This window comes from Scatophagus argus, chromosome 15 (assembly GCF_020382885.2).
Source record: "Scatophagus argus isolate fScaArg1 chromosome 15, fScaArg1.pri, whole genome shotgun sequence".
Taxonomy (NCBI): domain Eukaryota; kingdom Metazoa; phylum Chordata; class Actinopteri; family Scatophagidae; genus Scatophagus; species Scatophagus argus.
The window spans coordinates 15,527,077-15,544,491 of record NC_058507.1 but is presented as its reverse complement, the minus strand read 5'-3'; the positions used below and the strand labels follow the sequence as shown (position 1 = coordinate 15,544,491).

Below are 17,415 nucleotides of genomic sequence, written 5' to 3'. Positions count from 1 at the left end.
AGTGAGCTACGATCGGCCGTTCCTTTCTGCTGTAGGCTGAAGTGATCTCTACCTCACACTGTAAGCCTGGTTTGTACTCGACACAGGCAATTTGTTAATGCTACATAATTGGCTTTTAAAAGGCATATGCTTATGCTTTCTAAATATGGAAAACTGATGAGAGACATGAGGGATTCCTGAAAGATCTGCAAACTTTAAAACAGCCGTGCGTATATGTAAACCTGAAAGGCAACGTGTCCAGATGTGATGTATAATGTGGGTTGAGTTTCTGACATTGGTTGATGCAGGTTTAACTGCTCACTTAACCAGAGGCTGGAGTCAGTTTTCAAGTTTACGCTGTAGAATCTGGACTTGTACAGTTCTACACTACAATTCACGGAGGAGAGACGTCCAGTTGATTAATCCATGGGTGTCTGGACAGACAAGTCGCCATTATGCAGACACTGGACTCGAGTTGTGCAGCTTTCAGCAGATCACCACCATGACAGACGACCACAAGCAGGAATACATATGCATTTCAGGAAGTCAGCACAGCTCTCTTATGAGCAACGTGAAAGTGCGGCTCTGGCTGGAATATACTGAGAACACCCAAAACAAACCCACTTCCAGGCCCAACTGGCATCCACACAAGGGTAGAAATAAGGGAATGTATTTATGAGCATCTGGCTGTGGTTCAGTGAGGTCAGTGCACTGATAGAGTACAAGGATAGATCCCAGCACTTCTCCATATTCCAGAAGAAGAGCTTACGTGGCTTGTAGATCATGCGGTTTTCTGCCTTGTTAGTAAATCCATGAACATAGATTTAAGCTTTGTTGAATACAGAATTTGTTGCATTGTAAATACAAAGGTCTTTGTGTAAAACGAGCTTCACATTAATTAGTTGATGTTTTGGCCCAGAGTCTTGGCTACCAGCCCTCTCGTCCTCCGCACAGTCACACGCACTGAAACATTAATTCTGATTCTCCTGTGTTGTGACATCAACATTTGATCCGTCTTTAGGATTTCTTTGTCAGGACAGCACGATTATGCTGGTAACATTGACTGATATTGAACTTGGCTTTTGGAAGAAGACACACGGTTTTCATAAACCCATTAATCTTAAAAGGAGCAACTGTCAAAAAACATACAGCACCCCTATCCCTGACATAAAAAAGGCCCATCCAAGGCCTTGATTTCTGGTTTGGCGGAAAACGATATCACACTGCCTCCGATAGAAGGCCTTGAATGTCCCTTTGCAGACTTTTCCATTATGGATCTGGCATTCTAAAGCCCAGACACAGAGAATTACGCCCCAGCTCATGACACACGACTGGAATTACAGCTAAAAGAGGGTCATTTGAGGCTTATTATTATTACAGGTATCAGAAAGTGGTATCTAAGAACAGAGACGAATGTACAGCTAAGTAAGCATCCTCTCAGTAACAACACAGTGAAAAGATAAGTGCTAAAGATAAAAGTCAAAAATTTATCATAACATTACAAGAGAATTGTTAATTAAAAATACAAGGTTACTGTCAATTTTCTACATGTGACCTGATGTTTTCAACTCCCTGTCGACTCCCTCTCCCTGATTTCCAAGTAGGGCAGGCATGAATCAGCAGCAGCCCTGGATAGAGTCTGAAGTGCTCCAAAAGTAATTAAGGCTCCTCCTCTTAATTGACAACAGACCAGACCCAGAGAAGTTCCACCGCTAAATAACAACCAAGCATGGGAGTATAAAAAGGTGCATGTAATAATGCCCAGAAAAGCTTTCTGGCTAAACAAACTGGATAGACTGCAAGTGTGAGTGTTAATGATGTAGTAACAGCCCAAATGAGTAGGTATGCAGCCCTGTCAGAAAGTAAACCACATGTTTTTTCAATATTTTATGAAGTTTATGTGATTCAGTCCTTATTGCAGGTGTTGATGTCAGTTTCTAGCCCACTGAAATGTTTGACCAAACCTACCAAAACGCAAGAACAACATTTACAGCCTTCTTCACCCATGGGACAAACTGAGTGCTCCTTTGGTTTGTCTTGAACTGATTAAAACTAACGGCAACAATACATTTACCCTTACCTAGTTTCTTACACTTTTATATGATACATGCAAACAAAAAAAACATTTGCTGTCTAGCTCCAAGTAAGAATTTAGAAAGCTTGTTCAGCATGCAGACCTGTTCTGCTTGTGGCCATAGAGGGAGCTCTTATTCATCCTTTTTGCACTGGGGAAGACCACAGCCTTGGTTACACGGACAACAAACATGGCAAAAAGTTCAGCATATCTCTAAAGTAAAAATAAGTGAGCATTTAACAGTAACTGAAAAAAACAAACAAACTTTGCACAAGATATTTCTGGCTAGTCAACACTGTTGATAACCAGTGACAGAGGATGCAAATGTTGACCAAAAAAGCGACCAAAAATGTAAATTATTATTCTGAAACCGAATAAACGAATAAAAACAGCATGAAAAATAAACTATAGCATCATTTCATACATATACATACACAGTCTGGTCAACAGATGTGAAACCTAAATGAGATAAAGTATATTTTCTAGTTGTCAAAAAAAGTGAAATGTGGCATTATTCATTATGAATATATGATTTTAAGATATGCACAATAACACACTGTGCCATAATTTCATCAAAAAAGCATGGGACAATGAAAAGATAATATTCTATCCAAAGAAATGAAAATAATTTGGCCTGCAATCTATAACTCTGACAGAAAAAGAAAAAAACAGCAACATTTAATGTTACATGTTTCCTTTGGAGATGTATCTGTAAAAAGTAAAATACCATCATATTTCAATTCAGCCTGCATCACATTTTTATCAATTGATCTTCATCAAGACTGACTGTAAATTAAAAGGGACAGTTCATGCTCCAGAGTCCATGAGAAAGCATCTTAAGCACCACGAGGAAAGAGCCATTTAGTTCCAGTATATTCCAGAGAAGGCAAACATCTCTACCTTGATATCTCCAAAACTCTGCAACTCACACCAAAACAATCTGGATGGGTAAATAGCACCACATGCAAGAGGGAAATGTATTGAAATGTATTTTTGATGTCGGAGTGAATTGTCCCGTTAAAGCCTTGTCTGGTACACACTGAGTCTTTATTATGCTGACTCCGCTCTGATAGCACATGCTTAACATGTGTGTGTACTTATCAGTAATACTTATGAGTTAGCTATCTTTTCCATTTCCATTTCCAGAACAGATCACCATCTTCCTGATTTATGGTTACTGCCTCCTTTTAGAAGTCATACTCTTATCTTAACTAAATGCATCATGATAAGTGCAAGTCGTTTGATAAACCTGATGACCTGTCCAGGTTGTACCCCACCTCTGCTCCAAAGTCAGCTGGGATATGACCCTGTAAAGGATAAGCAGTGATAGATAATGAATGGATGGGTGGATGATAACCTAAGTGCAGCCTCTTTTTTCAATCAAATATTACTGGTGAGTGTTAATCTACAGTCTTCCAGAAGAAACAAGCTACTGCAATGCAAGAGGGGAAATCTTACAGTATGGTCTTATTTAATATCTTCTTAAACTTACGTTCTGTACTTGGTATGAATACTAAAAGATGGTGCAGGAGACTTCCTGTGATATAACTGTATATCCTGCAGGAGTATTTATCATTTTCATCAAAAGTAATGAGAGACGTATCTTCTGTGTTTATTCCTTGTCATTTTAAAATATGATGTTTTTTTTGTTTTTGTTTTTTTTTGTAATTTGTTTTTTGTATTTTTGTAATTGTTGATAAAGAGGAGGGAGCCTGAATGACAGTGTTCTCCAACAAAAGGCAGACAGCCGCAAAGTACATGTGCTGAAACACCACCACAATTCAGAACTCCCTGTCAGAGGTCAATCTGTGAACTCCAACACTCGTGTGTGTTTACATTTTGTGATGACAGTTTTTTGAATAACAGCAACACAGAGAGAAAAAAAGTCCTTTGTATTTTCTTAATATCTTTCCACTTCAAATGAATGCCAGATTTGTTGCCAACACACACCAAATTTTCACGGATTCCCAAGGATGGACAAAGCAGAACCACACAGTTCAGATGGAGCAGGGTTAGGTGGTGTCTACTCATGTAATAGGTACAGTATGTTTAAAAAAAAAAAACACCAAAAATGGCTGGTCGGGCAGTACTGATTGAAACATTTTGCTAGAATTAATATTATCTTTGAAATGTGGTAAGTGCAAGCAGAATTAAAGCAAACAAACAAAAACCCATCTCCTCCCACCAGATTTAGAAGGGGATATTTGTGTGCTTCTCTCCAAAAACAGCTGAAGCACATGAATAATCCTCAGGCATCTCGCTTAATGGAACAATTAGAAGTACGCTCAGAACACGAAGACACATGAGACGTGTTTAGTGAAGGTCACAAGCAATTACCCAGCCTGGTAAAAGCTGGCATGTCTCACATGGCACCGCTGCACGCCCTCATTAGGCGTGTTCTGCAGCTCAGAGTGGGTCTTGTGGCTATAAAAGAACTGAGCTCGCTACCTTCTAAGCCTCCTTTTAGCAGAACTTCACCAGCAGGAGCACAAAGAAACTACACATCACCACCTCTGGATCAGATAGGAGTGGACAAACCCTTTTTTGTAGGGGGGGGTGGGGGTGGGGGTGGGGGGGCTTGACCAAGGAATCGATGTGTTTCTTTACAGGTTGGGCTTGGTTGGCTTTCAGCAGGATAAACATTAATTCTACCTCTTTCCTAATAATGAGCAGCAAGGTCTTATTACGTTTCAGAGTAGATGTGAAACTTTAGTATTCAGTGCTGTGGTTTTAACAGCAGCTTCAGTAGAAAATACATATAGTTTGTTTTTGCCTGCACTGTTTGGGTCTTTATGGGAATATGCAGAGTCGGAGCTTTGTCTGATATGCTGTGCTCATGTTGCTCCTGGTGTGCTAGATGCACACAGTCTGGACCCTGTCTAATAATTTCCATACTGAGCAGCGAGACCACTAAACTCACAAACACTAAATCTAAACCGGAGGCACAAGAAAGGCGCTTCAATAAAACACTATGGTTCATCCAGTGAAGAAAGAAAACTGAAACCTTGTCAGAAAGTACAGATTCTACTTTTGTTGAAACGGGACAGAGAGATTTATCTGAACTCTCAGACAATGCTGCACACCAACAGTACTAAACTTGGTGCATTATAACTAGATATTTTGCAAATGTTTATCGTGAAAAAGAGCCAGTGGTAGGCCCTGGTTGTAGTCTGCACACACACACACACACACACACACACACACACACACACACACACACACGAATGCATAAAGGTAGCCTGCCTTTTATTGATTTCAGCTCTTTCGACGTTTACAAAGCAGTTTACGAAGCAACTGCAACTGAACGATCTCTAAAATAATCAATTCCAGCACAACTCCAGACTCATCAGCACTCTCACGTGATCGGCCCATTGCGAGAATGAAAAATGGGACTTTAAATTCACCTTAAGACTTTAAAGACGAAGCACACTTGAGGGAGTGAATCCTTTGAAGACACTTAAAACCAACATCAATATTTACCGACAGGGGTCGGTGCACCTTGAGGGAGTCAGGTGTCGATCGGATGAGTTCACTTGTGTCTGATCTGAAAGCGATTTGGGAGAAAATTTCACACTTTGAAGACCGGCTATTAATTACCTTGTGCTCACACACAATTAAAATAGCTTCAAACCTCCTTTCAAAGAAAAATAATCTATAGCTTTATTTTAGAACACATGGGATGATCAAATCGGGGCTAAATGAAATACTGACGAAATAATTTTCTGGAAGTCGGTAAAATGTGTTTATTATTAGAATTATTAAATTTAAATTTAATTTAATCTAAATAGAATAGGCTGACTCCACCTTGTGCTTTAATTATGATCTAAATATTAAGACTGACCGGTGGAAACTGAGCTGCCTCTCAATATGAATTGTGTTTAGTGAGACACAGTCCCGTTAGAGCAGCCTATTGAAACACAGAGAAAAATGATAGTAAAATACACTAATAATAAGCTCATTTAAAAAATAATAATAATAATAATGAAACGCAGCAGGCTAATATTCAGCCAGAAACAGATTGAGATTTAAATGTGTAGAATTCTTATCTTTAGTCTTCCATCATCATTAGACAATTTGCGCTCCCAGCCTTAATATGTCCTCTGATTGGTGCCACAGCAGCAGGCTGGGATGAGGACGATGATGTCGTTTAAAGATAAAAAAAAATAATATGGGAAGAATTGTGTTAAGTTTGTGTTGAGTTTGAAGCCGCTGTGCACCTCGAAGATAGAAATAGAATTTTTGTACAGTTATGACATAACCATAACACCACAACAAAATGAAATATTAAGGACCGTGTATTTTGTGTTTCTGTTGTCAGGACAGTATTTATGTGGGCATGTATTGTATGAATACACTTTGAATCCTGGAAAATGAGCGGAGCCGTTAAAGATTGTTTTTGTTTAGTCACACCTGACGAGCCCAAACACTTGATGTATGCGCACAACGTATAATGCACTAACGGGCGAGCAGTTTTCCATAAACACGTGGGCCATAAATGAATATTCACTTTATAATCTCTCATTCCTTTTTTTTATTTCACATTTATTAACCTTTCAACGTCCACACGGATGAATTAAGACACCTTTTAGAGAAAATCATTTAGCAAAATAACCTGAGATCCTGGTACTAACAGCAGACCACCGGTCTCGCCGTTATGGGCCTATTTTGTATTGATCTCTGCTGTTTATCTAACCTACATCGCCTGCGCACATTTCGGCCTCTGATAGCTTTAAACCACGTGGACTTCAGAAATAAAAAGCTGCAGAATTTCTCCGGCACAAGCCAAGGACTTTAAATAAGACTGTTCTTATTTTTTTAAATCTATCACCCGCGTAAAGGAAAACGAACTAAACGGCAACGAAGTGATAATGCAAATGAAATTCCACTGGCCCGATAAAGAGTGCATTCACTTTTGCATGTAGTAATACGACACAAAGACTGTTTTAGATCTCAAAACGGACTTATCATTCGTTAAACGCATTTAGGCCTACATTAAAACCGATGATGGTCTAGTGACACAACGCATAACCCACATTAAAGTGACAACAATAACGTAGAAGAAAACATTCGTTAAGGTCAGAGGGGGTGTCATCTAGGACGAATCCACACGGAGTAATTAAAATTTGCGAGTTAATAAAGCAAACTCGTTAAGGAAAATGGTACACAAAATATATGAAAATGAATTGATATTGATGCCACCGTTAAGCCTAAATATGTCGTCGCTATTTTGATATTGAAACATTCAGAAAAGGCTTTACCTACCCCGAAAATAGAGCACGAGTCAAAAAAAAAAAAAAATAGAGACAATGTGAGGAGAAAAAACCATGCAATTCCTACGTTGTCCAGATGAGGGGAGTCCTGGCAGCCAAGCAATGGAAAGACAGAGAGACCGACAGAGACGGAGGAAGATTTTAAATAGCCTAGCAATAATTAAAACAACTTTTTACAGTCAACGGATGAGGTTTCCTCTACTGTGCCCATAACACGATCCTGCAACATGCATGCAAATACGACAATTCACTTGATATCCATCAGTGGTGTCTAACTTTAAGGCGATCTCCTCCTGCACCCAGACTCGTCTTGCTCCTCTGACCCAACGTGATGCTTTCCATGTGTCATTCTCACAGACGTGGATGGGTGAAGTAGCCAGGAGACAGAGAGGAGAGGGATGGTGGTGGTGGGGTGCAGGGTAAGGACATTGGACCTTGTTACCATTGGGTCGACTGTTAAGTTTTACAAGTAACGTTTTGCGAGCTTATAAACGATACCTTCTAAACTTGCACAGGAAACTCCGAAAACATGCTGTGATAATGTATGTCTCCGGCATCCAGTCGATATCCCATAGTCTGGGAGCGCTGCGATCTACAAAGCTATCGATTACATGAGCCCTCCCCGTGTTTGATGCGCTAACACTGCCTTATGAAAAAAGGACTGTAGCGTGCTGCCCGCGTGCAGGTCTCCCTGTTTGTTCTGATGGTCAAATGACTTAATTCTGAAGCATCGTGTCCAGTACTGCTCCGTTATATGGTCACTATATCATACAATATGCAGAAATAGTTTTTAGCCAAAATAAAGCATATAGTCTACTGTGTTATTCTAATAGCTACAAAAGCAAAATATACAAATTTTAAAGAGTATAAAGAACTGCCATGCAAACAGGTCAGTTACACCCACAGGTGAGTGATTTCAGGTGTTGTGTTAAAGGAATAAATTTGTCTTAAAGTTGATTACCAGAGGAACACAAACCATTAGTTCACCCATACCCCATGTGAATGCAGTAAAGTAAAAAAAATAAAAATATATGTATATATATGTATATATACATATAACAATTGCAAACGTTTGCAAGCATCCAGCACAAATATCAGTTCAACATCTTTTTAAAAATTATTCATTCGTGCAATTTAATCATAATTACACCCTCATGTTTTATAAGTCATATCAAAATTATGCTACGCCCAGTGAAGCAAACTTAAAAATATATTTCAGGCTCTCTCACTAATATTTTTATCATCTGTGAAAAAAAAATGTTGAACTTCATATCTTAGAGCTGAAAACATTGGGTACCAGTCCAGGAAGGTTTGCCCTCCATTGTCATCCCAGTATACATATATCTCCTGTCATGTATAACTCCTTACCAGACGGCTGCATGTTGGATGAAACGCTTCCTTTTCTGCCACTTCCCCTATGCAAAATACTCAAAGGAGGCTGCACGGCTCCAACCGGATGAGGTTTGCATTGGCTGACAGCATTTCCAGCACAGGGCGACCAATGAAACCAGAGCAGAGGCTCGGCGTATTACAGCGAAGATTGACGTGGAGGGACGCGTCAAATTAATTCCAGCAAACTCGGGACTTGCCGGGATAAGTCCAATTTGCTTTTATCGGATGAAGATCACTTTGCCATCGTACCCTGCAGTCACTCGCTTCCAGAGAAAACGGGGGCGCGCTGCACTCGGACATTTTTCCTATTCTGGGGCTCATTCCTCCCGTTCCCCTTTCCTTCTCTGCCTTCGCTCGGACGCATTCAGCCATTTGAAGGGGCACCTATATATCCCAGCATCTCGAAACATAAAGGCAAATGGGTAAGCCTGCGTTACCATCTGCACGCTTCAGTGGCAGGGACCATATGGAAGCCTATGCAGACTCACCACGCTTGCGTAAAGATAGAAATAAGCATTTGTTGTTGTTTTTTTCCCCCCTTCAAGTTCAGATAGTGAGTAAACGAAGAGTGCCTTTTGGCGACAGCTTGTCAGGTTTGTTTCATGGTAGATTTTTCCGGCTCTCTTCAGCAGACCTTGCTGTCTGTTTAAAACCTAAAATTTTAAATGGAACCACACCACCAATTATCCTATAAAAAGTGTGTCTTTGGAGAGGCTCTCGAGTGTCAAATCCTCAAGCTCGCCATTTTTAATGCTGTGTTTTTTGTTGTGGAGGCAGAGAAGGTGGAGGATAAACCCAGTCAAACATTTTACACTCTTTTGTAAGGTTGCAAAATAGCGATAATCTACCAGAAGTTTCCAGTCTGTGTAGGCTGCTGTTAAACAGCTTTGGAACCTTAGTTAATGGTGTATTTTTCAGAAACTTGTGTCAAACTGTTGCAGGCTGAACTTTCTGAAATTGTTACGTAATAATTAATACACATGTTTGTTTCAAAATTATATTTTGTGGCAGAATAAGTGTATCACATTGAGAACAAAATTAATTTGGATTTTATTAATTATGTGCCAGACAAGCACATGTACTCACCCCGTGCAGTAAATATGTGTGTCTTCATTCTTCCACAGAGCAAACCTATGGAGAGGTGAACCAGTTAGGCGGCGTGTTCGTCAATGGGCGACCCCTGCCCAATGCCATACGGTTAAGAATAGTGGAGCTGGCTCAGCTCGGGATTAGACCCTGTGATATAAGCAGACAACTCCGAGTCTCCCACGGCTGCGTGAGCAAGATTTTGGCGAGGTACAACGAGACGGGCTCCATCTTACCCGGTGCCATCGGTGGAAGCAAACCACGGGTCACGACGCCTAACGTGGTGAAAAATATCAGGGAATACAAACAAAGCGACCCCGGGATTTTTGCCTGGGAGATCCGGGACCGGCTTTTGGCAGATGGAGTTTGTGACAAGTACAATGTCCCGTCTGTTAGCTCGATCAGCAGGATTTTACGCAACAAGATTGGAAATCTCTCCCAGCCCAATCAGTATGAGAGCAGTAAGCAAGCCTCTGCGCAGGCCGGGATCCCCTACAACCACCTATACCCTTATTCCTACTCCAACACCATGTCGCCTTCTGGCACTAAAATGGGCAGCCCTCCTGGAGTACCCGTGACGGCTGGACATATGAGCATATCCAGGGCCTGGCCTTCTGCGCACACCGTCAGCAACATCCTCGGCATACGAGCCTTCATGGATCCTGCAGGTGAGGAAAACACATCTACTTTGTGCTCCGTAACAAAACTGAGGCCTCAGCGCCTCAGTGCCATACATGTAAGCCGTTAGTCTCCCTGTTCTCAAATAAGAGTTTAATAAAGAGTGCAGCTGGTTATTACTCTGCATGATGGATTGCCATATCACGCCGTAGAACCCGTTCTGGCAACAGGCAGGACAATGTGTCCATTAGAAGTTGTACAGGCCTCCGTGTCGCCATTCAGCCAGAAAGCAGTAAGTCCACACTCAATGGGCCTTTTCATGGGATGATGCATTTGCAAACACTTTGCTCACCTGTTATATCCCCCCTAATCCTTCAAGTAGTCATTACAGGCGTTTTTCTTTGCCTTTTTGGTCCTTCAGTCGGTGTTTTCATCCAGTGTTAAGTTGGCAGGCCCCGTGCATTTTTATGCCACAAGGGACAACAATATTTAAACAATGTGCGTAAAATTAATTATATATTTTTATTTTTCTGATTGAATAATCTAAACGCTGTAAGATTACTTTAACGAGAATATTGCTTCTTTTACGCACACGTGCGTAAAAGTAACGTACGTTACCTGTAGAGTCGTATTGGGTCTAATAAAACAAACCATTTTAATATGCATTGTTAAATAAGAGAAAAATATTTTGAATGAGATGCTGCTGTTTTCTTTCAACTTAATCTTTTTGTTTTTTTTTTTTTTTAAATTTCTTTAAGACTGAATTAAAAGCAAGGCTCATTTTATATTAAACACAAACAGTCATACAGTTACGCACTTTATTAATAATTATAATAATTTTGATATGAAATTATGTAATTGTTCAGTTAAGTCTAACTTTAAAACCATTTGAGATAAACCTCTTGAAAATGAAATGTTTGCTTGCCAAGGGAGGATTATGCTTTTTAAATAGGCCTATGGCTGTGCTTTACAAAAGTAATTCTAACGTGAAATGGGACTGCACTGTTTGTAGCGATTTTTAATTTTCACACATGTTTGACACGAAGTTACTGTTTCTAAATCAGCCATTGCTGGGACGGACGGATATCCACCAAAAATGGAGGAGTGGAGTAGCGTCAACAGAGCAGCTTTCCCCGCGGCTCACGCTGTCAACGGCATCGACAAATCAGCCATTGACGCCGACATAAAATATGCTCAGGTAAAAATCCAAAAACAATATTCACAACCTGTAACGTGTTTGCTCCAACTTCGGACAAACGTGACTCTATAAAGACTTCTTTGGAGGAAACAGTCTACATGTTCTATCCCAGAATGGACAAAGGCCTTTGGTAAATTGCCGCCTGTGGTGGAGTTGTTTCCATATCAGACAGCCTCAAAGAGAGTCACATAAGGCCACAGATCTCTGTTTGAGAAGACAGAGGAAACCTAGCTGTGCATACATACTCTAATTAGTCTTAATCATGGCAAACTAAATTACAGCGAATCTGTATTTCTCACTTTGATTCTCTCTACCTCTAAACGATCCAGACACCGTGTTTGAGCTCCACTGCTGTGGGCCACATGTCACTGTCACATGCAATTAGAAGTGGTGTGTGCTTGGGGTTTTGGGTCTTATTTTGTCCTTGTTTTATCTGTCTGTCGTGCAGCCATCGTCAACACTGTCCAGTTATGTCTCGGCGTGCGCTTATTCTCCAACCAACCAGTACGGGGTGTACAGCGGGCCAGCAGGCGGCTACGTGGCCCCGGGCCACCACCACTGGCAGCCGCAGAGTCCGGCCCTGTCCCACCCAGGCAGCGGGATGAGCATGCATGCAGGGGAGATCCACTCGCCGATGACCTTCAAGCATCAGACCCGAGAAGGTACAGAACAGATAATAATAATAATACTAATCATTATTATTAGTGTTGTTGTGTTGGACTTGCACAGGACCGTGCGGTGCCTCTCCCACTCCCGTTGCGTTCTCACGCACACACATTTTCGCATTCAGCAATGGCCGCGGCGAGTGTAAACATTTACCAAATCCCAAAAGACGCCTAATTACTTGCCATTTATTAAATACTCATTTGCAGACTTGACCAGCGTCTGGTTTGCTATGTGTTCTGCACACACACAAACACACACGCACACACACACAAAGAAAGAAAGAAAAGCTTCATTTAAAAGGAGACAGTTTGGTGAAGAATTATTTTGTGCAGGTCAGATCTGCTCTAACTTGAAGGTGAAATAACGCTGTTAAACGCACGTATCTCGTGGAGTAAACACTGATTTGACGTTGAAGTTGCGTGCGCAGGCCAAATGTATTTCTTCTTTGTGTTTTGCAGGAGACAGAAAACCTCCCAGTCCCCTGAGCAAGCAGCAGCAGCAGCAGCAACAACATGAAGACTTGAACAGTGTGCATGGACCCAGTCTCCTTACCTCATCATCATAACCGGGACTTATACCACCTTAATTACCCGATCCATTTAGCTGAACTCATTTCAACAACTCCAACAGTAAGTCTGGACACTAACGGCTTATTTCCCGAGTGTTTGTATCCTACAGTCAAACACAGGCCTATTCACATGCATTATGAATACAGCATAACTTTATCGGCCTGCGTGGCCATATGAATGTACGCTTGCATGGATGTATCGGTGTTTCCCCTCATTGGTTGACAGTTTGTGTTTTTTCTTCATTAAAATATTTCATGTTACTAGACTGTATATTCTCTCACGGAGACCGCGGGATATATAAAAAAAAAAACAACAACACATTTTTGTCAGTCCAGTCTGTCATTGATGTTTTATTATAAAAGCAAGGGCTATTCTGTAATCCGCCATTTATCGGGCTATATGATCTTAATTTGTGGCTTTCGATTCTTTACAGTGACTCAACGATGTGAACAAAGAGATAAATTGTCTAAATGTAAAATATTTGCCAAAGCTTTAATTATATATTTTTATAATTTCACTGTAAATATTCAAAAATAAAGGCTTTCTTAAATGCCATATGTTGTAGCTGATATTATTCCAGCACTGGCGGGTGTATTTGTCGGTTCATCCTATTGGTTAAGGCCTAACTCATGGAAGTTTGGTGCTGATGTCAGTTTAAAGAGTTTTCTTTTAAGTCAAATGGTTTTCAGTTTTGCTACAACCAGTGAGGACCTCATTCCCAATATCACCCAGTCTCACTTGTCTTTTCTTTACGCTGTTGATAATCTGTAATTCAGCCTACAGTTTCTGTGACTCCAAAACAAAATGGCCTATAGTAGTGTTAAAGGTTTATAGCCTACCACGCATTTGTTTCATCCCACTTCCACCTGGAGGTGACAGATAGATTACTTTGTTAGAATGGAGGTTTGACCCAGCAGGTCGGTCGTTGAGGTGACAGTGAGGCTATGAATACGCTCTAATTAATTATAGGACAAGTAGAAAAGTATTCCATGGCATTTAATCAAAAGGGTGGTACGGGAATTGAACTAAATGGAGTCATTACACCGCCTGCGCATTTGGGAAAAGTGATTTAGTCAAAGTGTGACCTTCCCACACTTCCACGGAACTCTCCACTGGCTGGGCTCCTCTGTTGATGCTATCTCAGCTCTAACTGATACCTGGCTGAATCACCGATCTGATCACACACGATAATGAATGGTGTGTGCAGGAGAGCAGCTGACAAGTTACAGAGGCCCATAGGCTCTGCTCTGTCTCTGAACTCTTTGTTCCCGTTGCTCTAATGAAAAGCCTTCTCACTGCTTTCCTTAACAGGCTGAACCTCTTTGCTGGGCTCATTTGTCTGATTGGGTTATTGCTTTTTGAGGGGTCAGTTCACCCTGTCGTAGTCTGTTTTACGATGCTTTCCTTAAAGCTGATGCAAAATTACGGCTTAATATTTTCATATATTATTATTATATATTATTACTATTATAGCGCGTATTGTAGCGCTTTGTCGTCATTTGTTTCTATCCCTTCAGTGCAAAAGGTCGACGTCCCGTCTACGTCTTATTGTTATGTGGTCTTCAGTTTGATTGACATGATGCGTTTGCGTCTTGGCTAAAATGTCATCAAAATAGATTTCGTGTTATCATATCATATAGAACAGACAGAACAATTCATTTGTAAAAGTTGAGATGTTGTTGAATTTTGTTCACTGTTTATAACAAGTCAACATCTTTACTGACTGTATTCTACTTAAAATCAGCAGTCCTATGAAAATAAGTAGTTTGTAATAAATTCAACTTTAAAGTTACATTTTTGATATTTTTTTAACCTTATTATGAATCAAAATGACCATGAATAAACAAAGAAAAATGAATGAAATAATGAAATGTTTTAATATTTTTATAGTAATTTGTGTTTTAGTTTAGACAGCTTTCAACTCATATTTTCGTAATTAAACTTGAAGGTGCTGGTTCAAGTCCAGCCAGCAGCCTGCGTCTCCTCAGTCAGGGGAAACGTGTGCAACACAGTTGGTTTGGTGACCAGCCCAGTGTAGTTTGGTTGAGTAAGAATGAGCATTTCTGTGGTTTTTAACAACACCTTCAGTGTGAATGCAATCAGAAAGTAGAACTATTATACGAAGGTATTTTTATGCCTTGCAAAGAGAAGATGATTTGTTAATCGGGAGTGTGTTCTTCATAAATTCTGAACCTTAAAGAAGCTCCACTTGCATACACCACTGACCTTTTCCACTGAGACGTTGTTTGTTTAGTGAGATTATTGATTGTATCTGTTTATTGATGACACGCATTAACTTGATCCCATCAATTTCAAGGTTTTTAACTCTATAAAATCAACAGGTGCTTATTGACTGAATGAACGTGTTGCAGTGTTCCTTAGACAAAAACGAAGCTACCGAACAGTCGATGAAAGCAGCTTTGAGACTGGACGATCACTTTAGATAACAATTATACCATATTTTTTAATCATGTCGGGGGGGTTAGAAATTGCAGTCCTAAAATGTAAACAAGTGAAATGGATTTTCCCTACAAACATGTGTTAAATGTGCAGTGATAATTAACATGGTTTCAAGGTTAGCAGTATCTTTTGAGGTTTGATGGATTTAGAAAGTTGTTGAGGGTTAAGAAAAAGAAAGACAAAAAAGAGGAAATAATTTATTCACAACGTGCTGTAATGCTCACAAAAAGGCCCTGAACAGGAGGCACTGAAGTGTCACACTGATCAGTTTAAATAGCACATTTTAGGATACACCCTGGAACTTTGGTGCCCTCTGAGCTCTATTTTGCAGCCACTGATTCCTTTCCCTTTTTGCAGCAAAATCCCAAGTGACTCAGTCTATCCAAACATTAAGATGGCCTATGAGTACACACGCTCCCCGACTGGAGTCGTTCTGTTTTCCCGGATACCACTTGGGGTTCAGAAAACACTCCTTCATGGTGGTGGGGTTACTTCCTGCGGGACCTACGGTCATCAATCAGGACCGCAAGCGATACCCCCCACTGCGCCTTCTGCAGACCCTCTGTGTTGGAGGGAGCAGGTGGGGTAGTTTTAGATGGTTGTTTTCTCTTGATATAGAGCAAATATATATTTCTTTAATTTTTAGGGTGTATACTTTGAACCCGGTGACAATATGTTAGTTTCATTCCAAAATAACCATTAGAATAAGGTTTTTGTGTATTTTGCATCCAGCTAGATATTTGACTGTCACTTTAACATTTTGTTGTATACTCTGGTGTCCAGTTTTATGTATGTAAATTTACCGACAATTATATATGCTTGCAGCTACAACCTTTTAATTTATCCTCATCTATTAAATATTACCCCCCAAAAAACAACATAGGCTTATGAGTAAAGGAGTCAAAATGAGACTTTTTGTACTGTAACATGTCAAACTTTCAATGAAACTACTAAAGCACAAGTGTGCAGATGCCTGAGACTTAAACACTGTGTTCCGCTCTGATCTCCAGGTTCCTGAGAATGTTACCTCCGCAACTTAAACTTGAAAGGATTCTCAAATGCCACAAGCTTAAACAGATACTTGGAGAGATGGATAGGAGACTTGGCCTCCTTGATCCTAATGGATATGATATTGAGCACTATTAATAATCCAAGCGGCAGCCAAATGGTGACAGAGACTCCATAAAGAGCAAGAACAGGCGCCCTCATCTTCAACTGCAACAATTCATCAGTGTCTACCATGTGTACAGGAAGGATTGAGTGTTCTTTAGAGACCAAAGTTCAGTTTATGTATTGAACACTTTGCTGGGTATGACATTTATCTGTACTTTTTGTGTTGAGGGGGAAACTACCCCAGGCTGCACCAGGAGTCACTCAATCACTCACTTTCTCTGCCTTTGCATGACTCAAAGTCAACAAGAGAGCGTCTCAGGACAGGCGACATGGCAGGCCAGACAGCTCTTGGAAAAAGCAAAGAAAGATACACGAGAAACCTTTTAAAAAGAGAGTGGCAAGTTGGCAAAGTGTCAAATTTGGAAAAGAAGGCCAGTGTCAGCAGTTCTCGTGTCTGAAATTTCAAATGAATTGACTTGCCATGGAAACATGGCACATGCAAACATGTACAATGTTGAAACATGAGCCTGTCAAGGTCTTTGATAAGCAAGATATCAGTTTTTGACAAGCATGTGCGAAACAAAGTCATTAATTAAATTCCGGTCATAGTTGCCAGTCTGGTATGACAGAACCTGATGTATTTAGAGAACAAATAATGCAGTTTAGATTAACAGAAAAGAGAAAAACAGAACAATTTAAGAGAAAATTATTCTGGCTCAGAGACATTTAGCTTTCAGCTATATAGCTAAATGACGTATCTGTAAGTGATGCATTCATGTTTTTACCACCCAAAACTAAAACACCAAAGCAGTGAGTCTGTAAAGATGTCATCCTTGTAATGCAGTCACCACTGATTTTTTTTTTTTTTTTTTTTTTTTCTGACTGTCCACAGGATTTTCAAGCAGGCAGAGTTACAGCTCTGTAGTCTAGAGGATGATAAATGTCTCCCTCCCATGTTCTTACTTGCTCTGCCAGCTCACCACATCAACC

The 17,415-nt window shown here is 40.3% G+C and overlaps 2 protein-coding genes across 4 annotated transcripts in view; one reads left to right on the top strand and one right to left on the bottom strand.

The window, feature by feature from the left end:
• nkx2.2a (NK2 homeobox 2a) overlaps window positions 1-8,874 on the bottom strand; it is a 34,765-nt gene extending 25,891 nt beyond the window's left edge. For all 3 annotated transcript variants that reach the window (XR_006845470.1, XR_006845469.1, XM_046413568.1), the window contains exon 1: window positions 8,692-8,874. The gene's annotated coding sequence lies outside the window, so the exon portion shown is untranslated. The remainder of the gene's footprint in view (window positions 1-8,691) is intronic.
• A 55-nt stretch (window positions 8,875-8,929) lies between these two features.
• Window positions 8,930-13,217, top strand: pax1a (paired box 1a). Its single transcript, XM_046413567.1, has 5 exons — window positions 8,930-9,137; window positions 9,840-10,469; window positions 11,484-11,617; window positions 12,066-12,279; window positions 12,742-13,217. The coding sequence occupies exons 1-5, from the start codon at window positions 9,134-9,136 to the stop codon at window positions 12,846-12,848; spliced, it is 1,089 nt and encodes a 362-aa protein (XP_046269523.1). The 5' UTR covers window positions 8,930-9,133; the 3' UTR covers window positions 12,849-13,217.
• The last annotated feature ends 4,198 nt before the right edge of the window (window positions 13,218-17,415 follow it).

What these genes read in the sequence shown, in the direction of transcription:
- pax1a (XM_046413567.1), top strand. An exon ending in CCGACATAAAATATGCTCAG is followed by an intron (nt 11,618 to 12,065) that starts GTAAAAATCCAA and finishes TCTGTCGTGCAG; the next exon opens with CCATCGTCAACACTGTCCAG. An exon ending in CAAGCATCAGACCCGAGAAG is followed by an intron (nt 12,280 to 12,741) that starts GTACAGAACAGA and finishes TGTGTTTTGCAG; the next exon opens with GAGACAGAAAACCTCCCAGT.